Genomic DNA, 19,092 nt, shown 5'->3' with positions numbered 1-19,092 from the left:
GAAAAATATACAAACTGAGTAGTCCATGCGTAAGATAAGCAACATCTAGGAGAGAGTGGGCCAAGGGGCGCCGTGGTCCCGTGGTTAGCGTGAGCGGCTGCGGAATGAGAGGTCCAAGGTTCAAGTCTTCCCTTGAGTGAAAAGTTTTGTTTTTTATTTTCAGTTTATGTGATAAACTCTTATGTTTTCATCACTTTTTTGGGAGTGATTATCATATCCACAAGGAAACCTAAATCGGGCAAGGTAGAAGAATCTTTTTACCCATTCGCCAAGTGTACAAGTTAGGTGGGTCGACAAAATATTCCTGTCATGTGACGCACATGCCGTCACCAGTGTCGTATAGAATGTATCAGATGTATTTCCTGTGGAGGAATCGGTTGACCTATGACCTTACGATCAAATGTTTTCGGTTCCCATTGGAGAGGCACGTCCTTTCGTCTACTAATCGCACGGTTTTGCGGTGCGGTCGCAAAACACAGACACTAAACTTATTACTGTGAACAGAGACGTCAATGGACGAACGGACAGATCATAACTTTTCGAAAATAAAGAAAGTAAAATTTTCAATGAAGGGTAGACTTGAACCTGGGACCTCTCGTTCCGTCGCTACTCACGCTAACCACGGGACCACGGCGCTCATGATCTCACGTATACCTTGATGTTGCCTATCTTCGTATGGACTACTCAGTTTGTGTATTTTGCTAATTTTTTTCATAGTTCCACACAACTTCTTCCTGTTTTCTCTATTGATCTGTGTTCAGTTTTTCAAGGCCTATCCACTGTGCCAACTTATAACTAAATCTGACGGGGGTGCGATGGGGAGGTTCCCATGTTAGACCACGGATGGTGGCCCGCATCTCGTGGTCGTGCGGTAGCGTTCTCGCTTCCCACGCCCGGGTTCCCGGGTTCGATTCCCGGCGGGGTCAGGGATTTTCTCTGCCTCGTGATGGCTGGGTGTTGTGTGATGTCCTTAGGTCAGTTAGGTTTAAGTAGTTCTAAGTTCTAGGGGACTGATGACCTAAGATGTTAAGTCCCATAGTGCTCAGAGCCATTTGAACCATTTTGAACCACGGATGGTGCATACAGTACCACTGAGCGTATTGTCCGTGTGTAGAATGGGGAAGGCGCGGGATCATTCTGAATTTGACGAACGGCAGATTGTGATGGCCTGGAGGCTCGGCACGAGCATTCTGGAAACTCGTCAGGCGTTCGGGGAGTGCTGCGGTCAGTGTGTTCAAAAAGTGGCGAACCCAAAATGAATGTCGTGGGATGGGCACCCACCCCTCATCACAGATGTCGGACGTCGCAGGCTGCGCAGACTGGTAATACAGGAGAATTGGCGAACTGTGGCGCAACCAACATCAGGCTTTAACACTGAGCGGAGGACAAGTGTGTCTGAAGACACAGTGCACCGAACACTCCTAATGGTCTGCCTCCGCAACTGACAGCCAGTGCATGTGCCAATGTTAACACCACGGCATCAGCTAGTACAGCTGAAATGGGCATGCGAACATCGGCACTGGATGCTGGTGGAGTGACAGGACGTTGCACGGTCTGATTAATCATGTCGATGGGAGATGGGGGAATCTGTCGTCTCAAACGCCCCCTTATGCTCTGGGCAAAATTCGCATCAGAAGCTATGGGTCCAGCTCATGCAAGGCACCATGGTGGCCAAAGGCAGTGTACACTGATCAAAGACCATGTACATCACTTCATAAGGGTCACTTTTCCCTACGGCTGTGGCAGTTTCCAACAAGATAATCCGTCGTGCCGCCGGCCGCGGTGGTCTAGCGGTTCTAGGCGCTCAGTCCGGAACCGCGCGACTGCTACGGCCGCAGGTTCGAATCCTGCCTTGGGCATGGATGTGTGTGATGTTCTTAGGTTAGTTAGGTTTAAGTAGTTCTAAGTTCTAGGGGACTGATGACCTCAGGTGTTTAGTTCGATAGTGCTCAGAGCCTTTAATCCGTCGTGCCACAAGGCCAGCAGTGTGATGGAGTGGTTCGAGGAACACAGTGGCGTGTTCCAACTGGTGTGCTGCCCCCCAAACACACCAGATCTGAACCAGATCTAACACATCTGGAATGTGACATCGCTGCTCTCCTGAATTGGCAGTTAAGTGATCTGTGTGGGCAGATGTGGTCCCAACTCCCTCCAGCGATCTAGCACGGCCTCACTGCTTCCATGCCACAATGCGTCACTACTGTTATCCGAGCTAAAGGTGGACATACTGGCTATCAGGTAGGTGATCATAATGCTCTGGCTGATCAGTGTAGGCAACTTTCCTTTAAAAAAAAAAAAAAAAAAAAAAAAAAAAAAGATATGGTTAGCCATGGAAACTGGCGAGTAGATTGTCCGAGGATATAGAGACGCGGAGTTGTGAGTCAATGTGACAGCAGCCTGTGGTGAGTTTGAAACTACACTAGTGGCCATTAAAATTGGTACACTACGAAGATGACGTGCTACAGACGCGAAACTTAACGGACAGGAAGAAGATGCTGTGATATGAAAATGATTAACTTTTCAGAGCATTTACACAAGGTTGGTGCCGGTGGCGACACCTACAACGTGCTCACATGAGGAAAGTTTCCAACCGATTTCTCATATACAAGCATGAGTTGACCGGCGCTGCCTGGTGAAACGTTGTTGTGATGCCTCCTGTAAGCAGGAGAAATGCGTACCATCACGTTTCCGACTTTGATAAAGATCGGATTGTAGCCTATCGCGATTGCGGTTTATCGTATCGCGACATTGCTGCTCGCGTTGGTCGAGATCCAATGACTGTTAGCAGAATATGGAATGGGTGGGATCCAAAAGAAAATGGTTCAAATGGCTCTGAGCACTATGGGACTCAACTGCTGAGGTCATTAGTCCCCTAGAAGTTAGAACTAGTTAAACCTAACTAACCTAAGGACATCACAAACATCCATGCCCGAGGCAGGATTCGAACCTGCGACCGTAGCGGTCTTGCGGTTCCAGACTGCAGCGCCTTTAACCGCACGGCCACGTCGGCCGGCACTGGGTGGGATCAGGAGTATATTACGGAACGCTGTGCTGGATCCCAAGGGCCTCCTATCACTAGCAGTCGAGATGACAGGCATCTTATCCGCACGGTTGTAACGGGTGGTGCAGCCACGTCTCGATCACTGAGTCAACAGGTGGGGACGTTTGCAAGACAACAACCATCTGCACGAACAGTTGTTCGACGTTTGCTGCAGCACGGACTATCAGCTCGGAGACCGTGGCTGCGGTTACCCTTGACACTGCATCACAGACAGGAGCGCCTGCGATGGTGTACTCGACGACGAACCTGGATGCACGAAAGGCAAAACGTCATTTTTTCGGATGAATCCAGGTTCTGCTTGGAGCATCACGATGGTCGCATCCGTGGTTGGCGACATCGCGCTGAACGCAGATTGGAAGCGTGTATTCGTCATCGCCATACTGGCGTGATGGTATGGGGTGCCGTTGGTTACACGTCTCGGTCACCTCTTGTTCGCATTGATGGCACTTTGAACAGTGGACTTTACGACCCGTGGCTCTACCCTTCATTCGATCCCTGCGAAACCCTGCCTTTCAGCAGGATAATGCACGACCGCATGTTGCAGCTCCTGTACTGGCCTTTCTGTATACAGAAAATGTTCGACTGCTGCCCTGGCCAGCACATTCGCCAGATCTCTCACCAGCTGAAAACGTCTGGTCAACGGTGGCCGAGCAACTGGCTCGTCACAATACGCCAGTCACTACTCTTGATGAACTGTGGTATCGTGTTGAAGCTGCACGGGCAGCTGTACCTGTACACGCCATCCAAGCTGTGTTTGACTCAATGCCGAGGCGTATCAAGGCCATTATTACTGCCAGAGGTGGTTGTTCTGGGTACTGATTTCTCAGGATCTATGCACCCAAATTGCGTGAAAATGTAATCACATGTCAGTTCTAGCATAACATATTTGTCCAGTGAATACCCGTCTATGACCTGCATTTTTTCTTGGTGTAGCAACTGTAATGGCCAGTAGTGTACGCAGCAGAGAGAGAGAGAGTTGGGTGTGGGCTGGGCTGGTACTCACCGAGTACCTGGCGTCCTGGCGGTCCTGGGCGCCGGCGGCCGGGTTGGGGGCGGCGGTGGCGGCGTCGGTGAGGTTCCAGACGGGGTTCAGCTGGTGCGGGATGGCGCGCCCGTCCGGGTCGAGCACGCGCACGCTGGCCGTCGTGACGCGCACCGCCACCACCTCCTGCCGCTGCTGCGCCAGCGAGTTCCACAGCACCAGCCGGCGCGGCTCGTTGCGCGGCACCACCAGCGGCACCTGCGTACCGCACCACACACTCACTACACACGTCTACACTAAAACGCCAAAGAAACTGGTATAGGCATGCGCATTCAAATGCAGATATACAGGGTGTTTCAAAAATGACCGGTATATTTGAAACGGCAATAAAAACTAAACGAGCAGCGATAGAAATACACCGTTTGTTCCACTATGCTTGGGACAACAGTACATTTTCAGGCGGACAAACTTTCGAAATTACAGTAGTTACAATTTTCAACAACAGATGGCGCTGCAAGTGATGTGAAAGATATAGAAGACAACGCAGTCTGTGGGTGCGCCATTCTGTACGTCGTCTTCCTGCTGTAAGCGTGTGCTGTTCACAACGTGCAAGTGTGCTGTCGACAACATGGTTTATTCCTTAGAACAGAGGATTTTTCTGGTGTTGGAATTCCACCGCCTAGAACACAGTGTTGTTGCAACAAGACGAAGTTTTCAATGGAGGTTTAATGTAACCAAAGGACCGAAAAGCGATACAATAAAGGATCTGTTTGAAAAAGTTCAACGGACTGGGAACGTGACGGATGAATGTGCTGGAAAGGTAGGGCGACCGCGTACGGCAACCACACAGCGCAACGCGCAGCTAGTGCAGCAGGTGATCCGACAGCGGCCTCGGGTTTCCGTTCGCCGTGTTGCAGCTGCGGTCCAAATGACGCCAACGTCCACGTATCGTCTCGTGCGCCAGAGTTTACACCTCTATCCGTACAAAATTCAAACGCGGCAACCCCTCAGCGCCGCTACCATTGCTGCACGAGAGACATTCGCTAACGATATAGTGCACAGGATTGATGACGGTGATATGCATGTGGGCAGCATTTGGTTTACTGACGAAGCTTATTTTTACCTGGACGGCTTCGTCAATAAACAGAACTGGCGCATATGGGGAACCGAAAAGCCCCATGTTGCAGTCCCATCGTCCCTGCATCCTCAAAAAGTACTGGTCTGGGCCGCCATTTCTTCCAAAGGAATCAGTGGCCCATTTTTCAGATCCGAAACGATTACTGCATCACGCTATCTGGACATTCTTCGTGAATTTGTGGCGGTACAAACTGCCTTAGATGACACTGCGAACACCTCGTGGTTTATGCAAGATGGTGCCCGGCCACATCGCACGGCCGACGTCTTTAATTTCCTGAATGAATATTTCGATGATCGTGTGATTGCTTTGGGCTATCCGAAACATACAGGAGGCGGCGTGGATTGGCCTCCCTATTCGCCAGACATGAACCCCTGTGACTTCTTTCTGTGGGGACACTTGAAAGACCAGGTGTACCGCCAGAATCCAGAAACAATTGAACAGCTGAAGCAGTACATCTCGTCTGCATGTGAAGCCATTCCGCCAGACACGTTGTCAAAGGTTTCGGGTAATTTCATTCAGAGACTACGCCATATTATTGCTACGCATGGTGGATATGTGGAAAATATCGAACTATAGAGTTTCGCAGACCGCAGCGCCATCTGTTGTTGAAAATTGTAACTACTGTAATTTCGAAAGTTTGTCTGCCTGAAAATGTACTGTTGTCCCAAGTATATTGCAACAAACGGTGTATTTCTATCGCTGCTCGTTCAGTTTTTATTGCCGTTTCAAATATACCGGTCATTTTTGAAACACCCTGTATATATGTTGTTCTTGTGGTCTTCACTCCTGAGACTGGTTTGATTCAGCTGTCCATGCTTCTCTATCCTGTGCAAGCTTCTTTATCTCCCAGTACGTACTGCAGTCTACATCGTTCTGAATCTGCTTAGTGTATTCATCTCTTCGTCTCCCTCTACGATTTTTACCCTCCACGCTGCCCTCCAATGCTAAATTGGTGATCCCTTGATGCCTCAGAACATGTACTACCAACCGGTCCCTTCTTCTAGTCAAGTTGTGCCACAAACTCCTCTTCTCCCCAATTCTATTCAATACCTCCTCATTAGTTATGTGATCCACCCATCTAATCTTCAGCATTCTTCTGTAGCACCACATTTCTAAAGCTTCTATTCTCTTCTTGTCTAAACTATTTATCGTCCACGTTTCACTTCCATACATGGCTACACTCCATACAAATACTTTCAGAAACGACTTCCTGACACTTAAATCAATACTGGATGTTAACAAATTTCTCTTCTTCAGAAACGCTTTCCTTGCCATTGCCAGTCTACATTTTATATCCTCTGTACTTGGACCATCATCAGTTTTGTTGCTCCCCAAATAGCAAAACTCCTGCACTACTTTAAGTGTCTGATTACCTAATCTGGCTTCCTCATCATCACTTGATTTCATTTGACTTACATTCCATTATCCTAGTTTTGCTTTTCTTGATATTCATTGCAGTAAAGTCTACAAATGATTTAAATAATGAAAACTGCTCCAGTTACTTATTTTTTACGCTTAGCACAACGCGTTTCCAGATTTTGTTCTCATTTTCAAGTGCACTTGTGCATTTGTTTACGTGACTATGTTTGCTGATGTTTGGATGTGTGCTTTTCTGCATCTCTTGCGTCTTTTCCAAGTTAGACTGGTACCGGAAAATCGGACGAAATGAATTTTTCAGGCTTTTTTTAAATGCTACTGTTAGAAATGATATTTTTTTCTTTACTTACAGGTATTATGGCTTCTCTATTACACAGAATATCACACACACGCAAATCGTCACTTACACTGTTTACAAAAAAAGCTGCAAAGATATTATGACACTATGGATTCCCAAAGAGTTTGTACATAGTCAGAATTGTTACAGCGTTTTGAATTACATACTTTTTTCAAATCGGGAAATGTACAGGTTCTGAAAATTGTCACAGTTATCATATGCAGGAGAAACGATTGAAGAAATTAAGTGATTCACTGTCTAGCTTCTTAATGAGAATTTTTTCTCCTTGCTTCCTCAAACGAACTAGAAAAAAATTCAATGACAAGCTAGACATTAACTTCTTGAAATGTTTCTCCTGCGTATGATAACTGTGACAATTTTCATAAATATGTACATTTCCTCGTTAGAAAGAGAAAGTAATCGACAATTTAATAGTCAATAGTGGTAAAATAAAAAGTACTCTTTATTATTTACTACCTTATATTTTTATATATAATGTAATCCAAAACACTTTATATATCTTTGTAGCATGTTGTGTAAACAAACAGTGTAAGTGATCATTTGCGTGTGTGTGACATTCTGTATGATGGAGAAAGCACACTACCTGTAAGTAAACAAACGAAAGTACCATTTCTAACAGCAGCATTTAAGAAATCCTCAAATATTCATTTTGTCCGTTTTTCCTATTGCGGTTAACTTCGAAAAGACGCAGGAGAGGCACAAAAGCACACATGCAAACATCACCAAACACATTCATGTAACCAAATGTACTTGAAAATGAGAGTAAATTCTCGAAACACGTAATGCTAAGCAGCAAAAAAATAAATAACTGATGCAGTTTTCATTATTTAAATCATGAAGGACACGGTTGCAGGCTTTCCCACACCATCTAATACGATGAAGGAAATAAAATCAACACAACAACGCAGAATCACACGCATCGAAAACGTTACGTAAACATGGCACAGTACAAATAGGAAATACACTTGAAAACGGAAGTCATTTCCCGAAACGCGTCGTGTAAAGCATGAATAAAAGAAAATCGTAACTGGTAGCAGAAAAGGTATTTATAAAAAAAAACATCATTTGCCAATTTTCGTGCTGTTTTTGCAAAATGTGCTATTTTGTTGCCTAGTTCATTTTTCGCTATTTTCTTTTTTTATGCTGTATACGCGGACAAGAAAAAGAAGCTCCCGAATTTTTCGCGGATTTCCCGATTATAAATACCTTCCTTACCAGATAAAAATGCACACTTTCCGTGTTAAGTGACAGTATACTTTCCCTCGGAGATGTAAAACTTATCAATCCTTTGAATACCAAAGATTTTACGGCACTTAACAAAACGAAAAAAAAAACGCGTTTTGGAAAGATTTTTCGTTCGCGGTTGAATGTAGACTGCATATTTTCGGATTACGAAAATCTAATTATCAATTCCACCAAATTTCCGAAAATTCCACCAAATTTCCGAAAGAAATACAGACTGCGATGCACTTCCGTCAGCCAATCATAGCTCACGTCACGTCATCTCGCCAACCAAAGACAGAATATACGACACGTGATGTAATTATCTAGTATAGGACACGTGTTGTAGTTAACTTATAGCAACATCACTGTTAACCAGCGCGAACACACAAATAGGAAAAATTAATGAATTAAATTAACATACATACCAGATACATACAAGGAAAGGTAAGCTTTCTCATATAATATTGGTCTTCTTTTGCGTGTGTTAACGCAAATATCGCACTAAAATTTTAAATATTGAAATAAACAGCTGGTTTTCTGGAACCGAAATTTTTCTTAGCGGCTGGTCCTCGAAGTGTTAAATTCTGGATGAGAGTGAAACGCTCTGTGATTCAAGAAATTCATCGCACATTCTTACACGTAACATAATTTAGTTTGCCTGATACACGCTCATCGAAAGCAGTTTATTGTTTCGAAATACTGATTAGTCTTCGCCCTAAAGCCTTTGACACATTTCGCTGTCGGCAGACGATTGTGTGTGCACTGTGTTTAACTGTAAATGGCGCATTTTCTTTGCAACTAAAGTTTTATTTTGGTGTTATTCTCTCGTTTATGTTTTACTGCAGCGGTATTATTCTGCAGTCAAAATCACAAAATTTTAACCGCAAACTGAAACAACGAAAAATTCTCTGAATTTTCCCGGTTTTCTCGGGCATGAAAAAATTGGCAGGTTTTTCCCGGATTTCGCGCTAGTCCCGGGGCGTAGCGTATACACCCTCCTGTTTTGCCAGTTTCCATGTTTTTTTTTTCCTTTTCTGTATTTTTTCGAACTTCGGTGTAATTTTTTCAAAAATATGATGAAATTTTATGCCAAATTTGGTGTAATTTTACGACAAATTGGGTGTCATTTTATGCCAAATTCAGTGTCATTTTTTGCCAGATTCGGTGACATTGTTTGCTAACCAGGTATCATTTTTTGACAAATTCGACACTATTTTTTTGCAAGATTCATTGTTTTGTTTTGCCGAATCAGATGTAGTTTTTGGCCATGTTTAGTGCCACAGTCGCTATCATTTTTTGCAAATTTGGCGCTATTTTTTTTTTTTTTTTTTTTTTTTTTTTTTGCAAGATTCAGTGTTCTGTGTTGCCAAATTAGAAGTAACTTGTTTGCAAATTCGATGTTTTTTTTTTCTCTCTGCTGAGTGAAACGTTACAATAAATAACATTGGTGCCATATTGAATATTATGATATCTGTCGAAAACAGTAGATATATTAAGATTGAACTTGATCTTACTTCTGTAGCATTGATTAGAGTTTGGGCAGATGGGAGTTTGTCCGTTCATTATTTAATAATAAGCATTCTAGTGAAGAAATCGCTGGGCATAATTATTGTTATAGTCCTGTGGCATCTTTTATGGCAGAGAAGATGAAGGCGTAAATGAAAGCGGATTAATTCCTGGCTCGTGTCGGAAGTGGCCACCTGCGCGTACGTAAAAATTAAGAGGGTAATTCTCATCCTTTTCAAGAGCTTGCCAGTCTTTAACTTTTCTATTTCACGGCCAGAACATAAAAGGAGTAATAGCCTTGTCCAGATCAGGTCATCAGAGAAGCCCTCTGCCCCCTGGACATCGATCTAAAGCGAGGCAGATTTTTTTTTCTTTTCTAGATCGTAAAACTAACGATAATCATGAAATATGGCACCAAGAAATAACCCGTTCGTACCTCTCTCGCTAATGTAAATCCCTTATGTGTGCTTCGACTAACGATTCCATGGAGAATGATCCTCAAATTGCGGGCACAGTTGAATTTCAAAATTATTAAATTATTTTTCTCTCACTGTGCAATCGACAATTTTTCTATCCCCGTCAGTAAACGCACATCACACAGAATGAGATTTTACACAATGTCGCAGTTACTGTTTGCCAATTTCGGTGCTATTTCTGATGTCACATCGTAGTTCGTTACGCGAGAAATGAGCTGTCATTTCCAGATTACACACGAACCTCAAAGGAGGTAAATGCCATTTCAGTATTCAATGACTATCAGTTACGAATAACGGTAAACGGTCGGCCTCAGATATATACAGGGTGGCGCAGGGAAACGGGAAATTTCGAAATAACGTCATTTCCACGAATAAATTCATAAAACTAGTAATTTATTAACGAAAGTGAATGTATTCAGTATGCCATTATTCAGTATGTCTTTACAATCAAAATGTCCAAAAGTGTCTCTTTACTTTTTAAAGATAACATCGGAAAGATGTGCCCCCATTCGGCGTTCACACTCTTTAACAGCCTGTTATGAAAACACTGGAATGCGCGGTGTAGCAAATCTTGGGGAATGGCAGTGATTTCGTTTTCAATGTTCGCCTTCAGTTCATGGATTGTTGCAGGACGTGTACGGTACACCTTGCCTTTAAGATGTCCCCACAGGAAGAAGTCGCACACACTAAGATCAGGGAATCTCGTAGAGTTGTGGCGATTCGTGAATGAGTCGTTCATTTGAACGACTCTAAATAAAGAATCGTAAGAATCGAATCGTGATACGGACGAATCGTCGTTCAAAAGAATCGTAGGAACGATTGCGTGTTTCCTAGTCGTGACGATTCCAAGTTCCAACGATTCATCGATTCTTAGTACGCTATGCTTCGAAGGCAACTTCCCGAACCATGCCGAGTCGTGCCGTGCCGAATGATTACGACCGCCAGATGGCAGTCAAGTGGAGGATGCGTCTGAACAAAGGAAGCTCGGAAGGAACAAACGAAGTTCGTGGGCCGTAATATTACTCGACGTGAAAACCAAGCCGACACTTGGCGGTGGCTGACGGGAACGAGCGTAAAGGCATTTCCCCATTTACTATCCCCATATAGTGCACGTACGCGGATTCGTATCATCCTACGTTTTTCTGTGCTCTTTCCAATTCCACAGCACCTTATATTTCACAATAAAGCAACTGTCAGCCCTCACACACTGCAAATTTAGCTTAACTTTTGTTTCGTCGAAATACAAAGCATAGGTATTTTGCTTTTAATTTGTCTGAGAACTTGCTTCTGCCACTACTATTTACGTGAGAAGACGACATACTTCTAAAGTGTAGGATACAATCGTATACAGCGTCATTAGTTCACTGCTAATTTGCTAATTCTGCTAGTTCCAACAGTCCCGCCACTAAATGGCTGTCGCACTAGACCAATATTACAGAGCCTATATAGAGAGAATATAGGCTCTCTAACCAATACCTTTCTTGGCAGATCGCCGTGTAATACCGTCTTTAAACAAAAGCTTTTTAATTAATAATTTCCAGTTCGAGTTTTCAAATGTTATCCTGTTCACATTCATATTAAATTTTAGTGAAGTAATGTCGACGTATACGATTGAATCCTATTGTTTAGAAGTATGTCGTCTTCTCACGTAAACAGTAGTGAGAGCGGCAAGTTCTCAGACAAATTAAAAGCCAAATACCTATGCTTTGTATTTAGAAGAAATGAAAGTTACGCTAAATTTCCTGTGTGGGAGGGCTGTCAGCTGCGTTATGAATTACAAGGGTGATGTGGACTTGGAAAGACATCTTAGCACAGGAAAACTTTGAATGATATGAGCCAAACCACGTCTGCCTCACTGCTAGATTTTGTTATTATAAAACAGACGTCTGCAGTTAGGCGCGTTCAAGCCACACAACCAAACTGGCATACCACGTAATTTTGCACCACCTTCCGCACAAATCGACTCCTCTCTCCTGGCATACTGAAATAAAACAATAGATGCAATCAAATCAAACGTGACCTTTCAACAATCAACATTACACGTATAAATCGAGAATCGCACTCGTAACGTCATATGCATGTTTACTCGTAAATAAACTATTTCTGGCATATCTCATCAGTTCGATTCTAACCCCTTTGACAATTTTAGACCTGTCCTGCCATCTGTGAGTCAGATGTAGAACTTTTTGCATTCCGTAAGAATTGTGCCATCGCAGATTAGAATGAATCGTGAAAGAATCGTGAATGAATCGTAGGAATCGATTCGCAATGTAAGATTGAATCGTAGGAATCGAATCAGGAAAAAGAATCGTGTTGCCCAACTCTAGAATCTCGCAGGCCATGCAATGTCACTGTTATGTGAAATAATGCGTCTTCCAAACAATTGACGAACTGCTGCCATCGATTGTCGAGCAGTGTGTGACGTGGCTCCGTCCTGCTGAAACCACATGTTTTCGACGTTAAGATTAAGCTCGTACAGTCTCGGTGTAAAGAATGTTTGAAGCATTTCAACATATCGAGCGGATGTTACTGTCACTCACGTTCAAAAAAAATAAGGGCCGATAACACCATGACATGATACACCACACCATATTGTGACCTTGGCGCTATGTAGTGGTCGCCGGTGAAACTCACAAGGATTGTCCTGTGCCCAATAACGATAATTCTGTTTGTTCACGAATCCGTTCAGGTGGAAATGGGCTTCGTCTGATATCCATAAGTTGCCAAGGAAATTCGCGTCCTCGTTGATTTTAGCCAATATCTGGCTACTAAGCTCCATACGCGACGCTTGGTCTCGTTCGTGTAAGTGTTGCATAATCTGCAACTTACAGGGACGGAAGTCTATTTCGTGCAGTATTCCTTGTAAGCTTCGTCGCTTAATCCCTAGCGAAGATGCATGCTGTCGAACGGAGCGGCGAGGACTTCTCTCGATTGCAGCTCTAGCAGCTGCAATGTTCTCTGGGGTACGTACCGTTGGAATGGCACCTGGAGGTTTCTTTTTCAAGGTAGATTTCGTTTCTTCAAAATTACGCACCCACGATGTAATCGCATGCGCAGATGGGACACGTCCATGACGTCCAAGCTGGTAATGCTGTCGAAATGTTCTCTGCGCGGCAGTCGCACTATCACCATTTTTGTAAAACGGTCTCACAGCTACTGCACGTTCCGCACCAGTCCAATTCTCCACGATTACTAAATGGCAATGCGTTCACATCAATTGTGCAAAGTTTGGAACATCTGCCGGCGCTACAGTGCTGCCAACTGTAACGTTCAAAATTTCCCATTCCCCTGCGCCACCCTGTACAACATTTGTTATTCGAGAAACTGACAAATTTCAGGCTATTCCGTAAAAATCGCCGGTTTCGCGTTATTTCGCAAAAACCGCCAATTTCGCGAAATTTTCTGGTCTCTAAGCATATACAGGGTGAGTCACCTAACGTTACCGCTGGATATATTTCGTAAACCACATCAAATACTGACGAACCGATTCCATAGACCGAACGTGAGGAGAGCGGCTAGTGTAATTGGTTAATACAAACCATACAAAAATGCACGGAAGTATGTTTTTTAACACAAACCTACGTTTTTTTTAAATGGACCCCCGTTAGTTTTGTTAGCACATCTTTATGCACATCTTTATGCGTCCTCCACGTCCTACGAAACGCCCGTAGAACATCCTGTCAAGGGTTAGCCTAGTGTTAATTGCGGAATGTGCAGGTGCACCATCATGCTGATACCACATACGTCGACGTGTTTCCAGTGGGACACACTCTATTCGACTTCGTAATTGAAAACGGAAACCACGTGTGCACGTGTACCTCACCCCTCATGGTAATGTACATGTGCGTCAGTGAAAAAGACCAATAAAAAGGTGTTAGCATATGGACGTAATGTGCTGTTCCAGTCTCTTCTGTACCTAAGGTCCATCACCGTTCCCTTTGGATCCCTACGTAATTCGGTGCTCTCTGATACACACGATCGAACAGCGGAGGAGTGGTACTCAAGCGTCAACTTTAGGTTACAATATCTCCGGATGTAATTAACATTTTACAATGCAACAAACGGCACTGATTACGTATTTGTTTATATGTTCAGATGTGCTAACAAAACTAAGGTGGTTCCATTTAAAAAAACGTAGGTTTGTGTTAAGAAAACATACTTCCGTGCATTTTTTTATGGTTTGTATTAACCAATTACACTAGCCCCTCTCCTCACGTTCGGTCTGTGGAATCGATTCGTCAGTATTTGATGTGGTTTACGAAATATATCCAGCGGTAATGTTAGGTGATTCACCTTGTATATATTTGCCAACGGCCTCGCATCAGTGGCAACACCGGTTTTCTTCAGATCACCTGAATTAAGCCCTGTCGGGCTCGGCTAGCACCTGGATGGGTGACCGCTGTTGGCAAGACGAGCGAACTGAGACCTCTTGAGACCAACTGAGGAGCTACTTGACTGAAAAGTAGCGACACCGGTCACCAAAACTGATAACGGCTGGGAGAATGCTGCGCTCACCACATGCCCCTCCGTTTTTTTTTTTTTTTTTTTTTTTTTTTGTGGTTTTAGGGCGCACAACTACGGTGGTCATTAGCGCTCAGACTAAGTTATGAATGCACTGCGAGGCATAAGGTTAAAACAGCAACTAAAAGGGAGAACACTTCAGAAGGCACATTGACAGGCAAGGGATTAAAAGAAAATAGCATAATCAAATGTCCTTAGACAGGTTTGTCAAGTGGATAAAACGAAGAACGCGAGCAGCTGCTCCTGGGTCATCCGCTAAAATGGCATCCAAAGTACACGGCAGGCCAAGATCAGCGCGCAGTGTATTAAAATTCGGACAGGACGTTAAAATGTGGCGTACCGTCAGGAATTCCCTACACGGGCAGAACGGCGCCGGCGCAGCAGATGGCTGTGGCTGAACCGGCTGTCTCCAATTCGTGTTGTTGTTGTTGTTGTTGTTGTCTTCAGTCCTGAGACTGGTTTGATGCAGCTCTCCATGCTACTCTATCCTGTGCAAGCTTCATCATCTCCCAGTACCTACTGCAACCTACATCCTTCTGAATCTGCTTGGTGTATTCATCTCTTGGTCACCCTCTACGATTTTTACCCTCCACGCTACCCTCCAATGCTAAATTTGTGATCCCTTGATGCCTCAGAACATGCCCTACCAACCGATCCCTTCTTCTTGTCAAGTTGTGCCAGAAACTCCTCTTTTCCCCAATTCTATTCAATACCTCCTCATTAGTTATGTGATCTAGCCATCTAATCTTCAGCATTCTTCTGTAGCACCACATTTCGAAAGCTTCTATTCTCTTCTTGTCTAAACTACATTCCTGGAAATTGAAATAAGAACACCGTGAATTCATTGTCCCAGGAAGGGGAAACTTTATTGACACATTCCTGGGGTCAGATACATCACATGACCACACTGACAGAACCACAGGCACATAGACACAGGCAACAGAGCATGCACAATGTCGGCACTAGTACAGTGTATATCCACCTTTCGCAGCAATGCAGGCTGCTATTCTCCCATGGAGACGATCGTAGAGATGCTGGATGTAGTCCTGTGGAACGGCTTGCCATGCCATTTCCACCTGGCGCCTCAGTTGGACCAGCGTTCGTGCTGGACGTCCAGACCGCGTGAGACGACGCTTCATCCAGTCCCAAACATGCTCAATGGGGGACAGATCCGGAGATCTTGCTGGCCAGGGTAGTTGACTTACACCTTCTAGAGCACGTTGGGTGGCACGGGATACATGCGGACGTGCATTGTCCTGTTGGAACAGCAAGTTCCCTTGCCGGTCTAGGAATGGTAGAACGATGGGTTCGATGACGGTTTGGATGTACCGTGCACTATTCAGTGTCCCCTCGACGATCACCAGTGGTGTACGGCCAGTGTAGGAGATCGCTCCCCACACCATGATGCCGGGTGTTGGCCCTGTGTGCCTCGGTCGTATGCAGTCCTGATTGTGGCGCTCACCTGCACGGCGCCAAACACGCATACGACCATCATTGGCACCAAGGCAGAAGCGACTCTCATCGCTGAAGACGACACGTCTCCATTCGTCCCTCCATTCACGCCTGTCGCGACACCACTGGAGGCGGGCTGCACGATGTTGGGGCGTGAGCGGAAGACGGCCTGACGGTGTGCGGGACCGTAGCCCAGCTTCATGGAGACGGTTGCGAATGGTCCTCGCCGATACCCCAGGAGCAACAGTGTCCCTAATTTGCTGGGAAGTGGCGGTGCGGTCCCCTACGGCACTGCGTAGGATCCTACGGTCTTGGCGTGCATCCGTGCGTCGCTGCGATCCGGTCCCAGGTCGACGGGCACGTGCACCTTCCGCCGACCACTGGCGACAACATCGATGTACTGTGGAGACCTCACGCCCCACGTGTTGAGCAATTCGCCGGTACGTCCACCCGGCCTCCCGCATGCCCACTATACGCCCTCGCTCAAAGTCCGTCAACTGCACATACGGTTCACGTCCACGCTGTCGCGGCATGCTACCAGTGTTAAAGACTGCGATGGAGCTCCGTATGCCACGGCAAACTGGCTGACACTGACGGCGGCGGTGCACAAATGCTGCGCAGCTAGCGCCATTCGACGGCCAACACCGCGGTTCCTGGTGTGTCCGCTGTGCCGTGCGTGTGATCATTGCTTGTACAGCCCTCTCGCAGTGTCCGGAGTAAGTATGGTGGGTCTGACACACCGGTGTCAATGTGTTCTTTTTTCCATTTCCAGGAGTGTATTTATCGTCCACGTTTCACTTCCATACATGGCTACACTCCATACAAATACTTTCAGAAACGACTTCCTGACACTTAAATCTATACTCGATGTTAACAAATTTCTCTTCTTCAGAAACGCTTTCCTTGCCATTACCAGTCTACATTTTATATCCTCTCTACTTCGACCACCATCAGTTATTTTGCTCCCCAAATAGCAAAACTCGTTTACTACTTTAAGTGTCTCATTTCCTCATCTAATTCCCTCAGCATCACCCGACCTAATTCGACTACATTCCATTATCCTCGTTTTGCTTTTGTTGATGTTCATCTTATATCCTCCTTTCAGGACCCTGTCCATTCCGTTCAACTGCTCTTCCAAGTCCTTTGCTGTCTCTGACATAATTACAATGTCACCGGCGAACTTCAAAGTTTTTATTTCTTCTCCATGGACTTTAATACCTCATCCGAATTTTTCTTTTGTTTCCTTTACTGCTTGCTCAGTACTCAGATGAGTCCAATCCGTAACCGGGCCAAAATGACCTCCTCCCGCCGAGAAGGGCGTGAAGAGGTCGTACGAGCCGTGGGGAGAGGTTTCGAGGCCCGAAGCTTTTGTTCAGAAAATGTAGCCCAATCGGCATGCCACAGCGGTAAAATGCGCTGACAAATGACCCTGCTAAAATCAGATGAAGGCACACAACAAGAAGCTGTCCGAGGCTGGAGGACCGCAGCCTTGGCCGCGGCATCTGCAGTTTCGTTTCCAGGGATACCGACACGGCGACGAACCCAGATAAAGGCAACCGGAGAACCGTCGTCCACCAGCTGCTGAAGAGAGCGTCGGATCCGGCGCGCGAAAGGGTGAGGATACGGAGCACTGAGGCTCTGGATGGCGCTCAGGGAATCGGAGCAGATGACATAAGCAGAATGTCGGTGGCGGCGGATGTAAGGGACAGCCTGGTACAGGGCAAAGAGCTCAGCTGTGAAGACCGAACAATGGCCACGGAGCCGGTATTTCAAACTGTGTGCCCCGACAATGAAAGAACACCCGACACCTCATTGGTCTTAGAGCCAGCTGTATAAATGAAGATCGTATTAATGAACTTCGAACGAAGTTCGACAAACCGGGAGCGGTGTACCAAAGCTGGGGTAACCTCCTTTGGGAGCGAGCTGAGGTCAAGGTGAACGCGAACCTGAGCCTGGAGCCAAGGTGGCGTTTGGCTCTCGCCCACTCGAAAGGTTGCAGGGAGTGAAAAATCAAGGTGCTGAAGGGGGCGACGAAAGCGAGCTCCAGGGGGTAGCAGGGCAGAGACATACAACCCGTAGTGACGGTCGAGACAGTCGTCAAGAAAGGAACGATAAGACGGGTGGTCGGGCATTGACAGTAGCCGACAGGCATACCGACAAAGCAGTATATCGCGCCGGTAGGTTAGTGGCAATTCACCGGCTTCAGCATGAAGACTCTCGACGGGACTAGTATAGAACGCTTGAGGCGGCGCAAGATGGACGGCCGTGCAGAGGAGTACACAAAGCTACCATAGTCCAGCTTTGAGCGGACGATCGACCGATATAGGCGAAGCAGGACGGTTCGATCCGCTCCCCACGACGTACCCTCCGTATCCGCAGCCGGCGACGCCTGAGGACTGAGGATGACACGGCGGTCGGTCGGATACATTGGGCCTTCATGACCTGTTCAGACAGAATATATATACAGGGTGTCCCAGCTATCTTGTCCACCCAAAATATCTGTGGAACAATAACAGCTATTGGAAACGACTTTCACCGGTATCAATGTAGGGCTGGAGCCCATAAATGTATATATTTGGAAACATTCTAAAACGAAAGCATATGTGTTTTTTAGCACAAACTTATCCACTTGCCCGCGAAAGGCAAGGGTCCCGAGTTCGAGTCTCGGTCGAGCACACAGTTTTAATCTGCCAGGAAGTTTCAACACAAACTTATGTTTTTTTAAATGGACCTCCTATATTTTTTCTTCAGCAATCCATAGCATGACAAAGCACATACACAATGGCGTTGATTGCATCGCAATATTCCCATTACATCCAGAGATATTGAGACGTGAAGTTGACGCTTGAGACACCCGACATTCGCTGCTAGCGCACGTCCTGAGGCTCAGGCGTGAACCCCATGCTGCCCGTAATCGCGATGTTATTGGCATGCGTAATCACAGTTCCCTACTTATCAAGAGGTCCGAAACGAATAATACGGTCTGCTGCCATCCTG

At 45.6% G+C, this 19,092-nt stretch overlaps 1 protein-coding gene across 1 annotated transcript in view; it reads right to left on the bottom strand.

Moving 5' to 3' along the window:
* Nucleotides 1-19,092, bottom strand: part of LOC124554176 (alpha-mannosidase 2) — a 792,511-nt gene that overhangs the window by 166,176 nt on the left and 607,243 nt on the right. Inside the window, exon 10 of the mRNA XM_047128249.1 lies at nt 4,065-4,301. Within this exon, the coding sequence (XP_046984205.1) occupies nt 4,065-4,301 (237 nt within the window). The remainder of the gene's footprint in view (nt 1-4,064; nt 4,302-19,092) is intronic.

The sequence above is a fragment of the Schistocerca americana genome, chromosome 11 (genome assembly GCF_021461395.2).
Source record: "Schistocerca americana isolate TAMUIC-IGC-003095 chromosome 11, iqSchAmer2.1, whole genome shotgun sequence".
Taxonomy (NCBI): Eukaryota; Metazoa; Arthropoda; class Insecta; order Orthoptera; family Acrididae; genus Schistocerca; species Schistocerca americana.
Note: the sequence above shows the minus strand (reverse complement) of the source record. Positions and strands in the feature narration are given on the sequence as shown.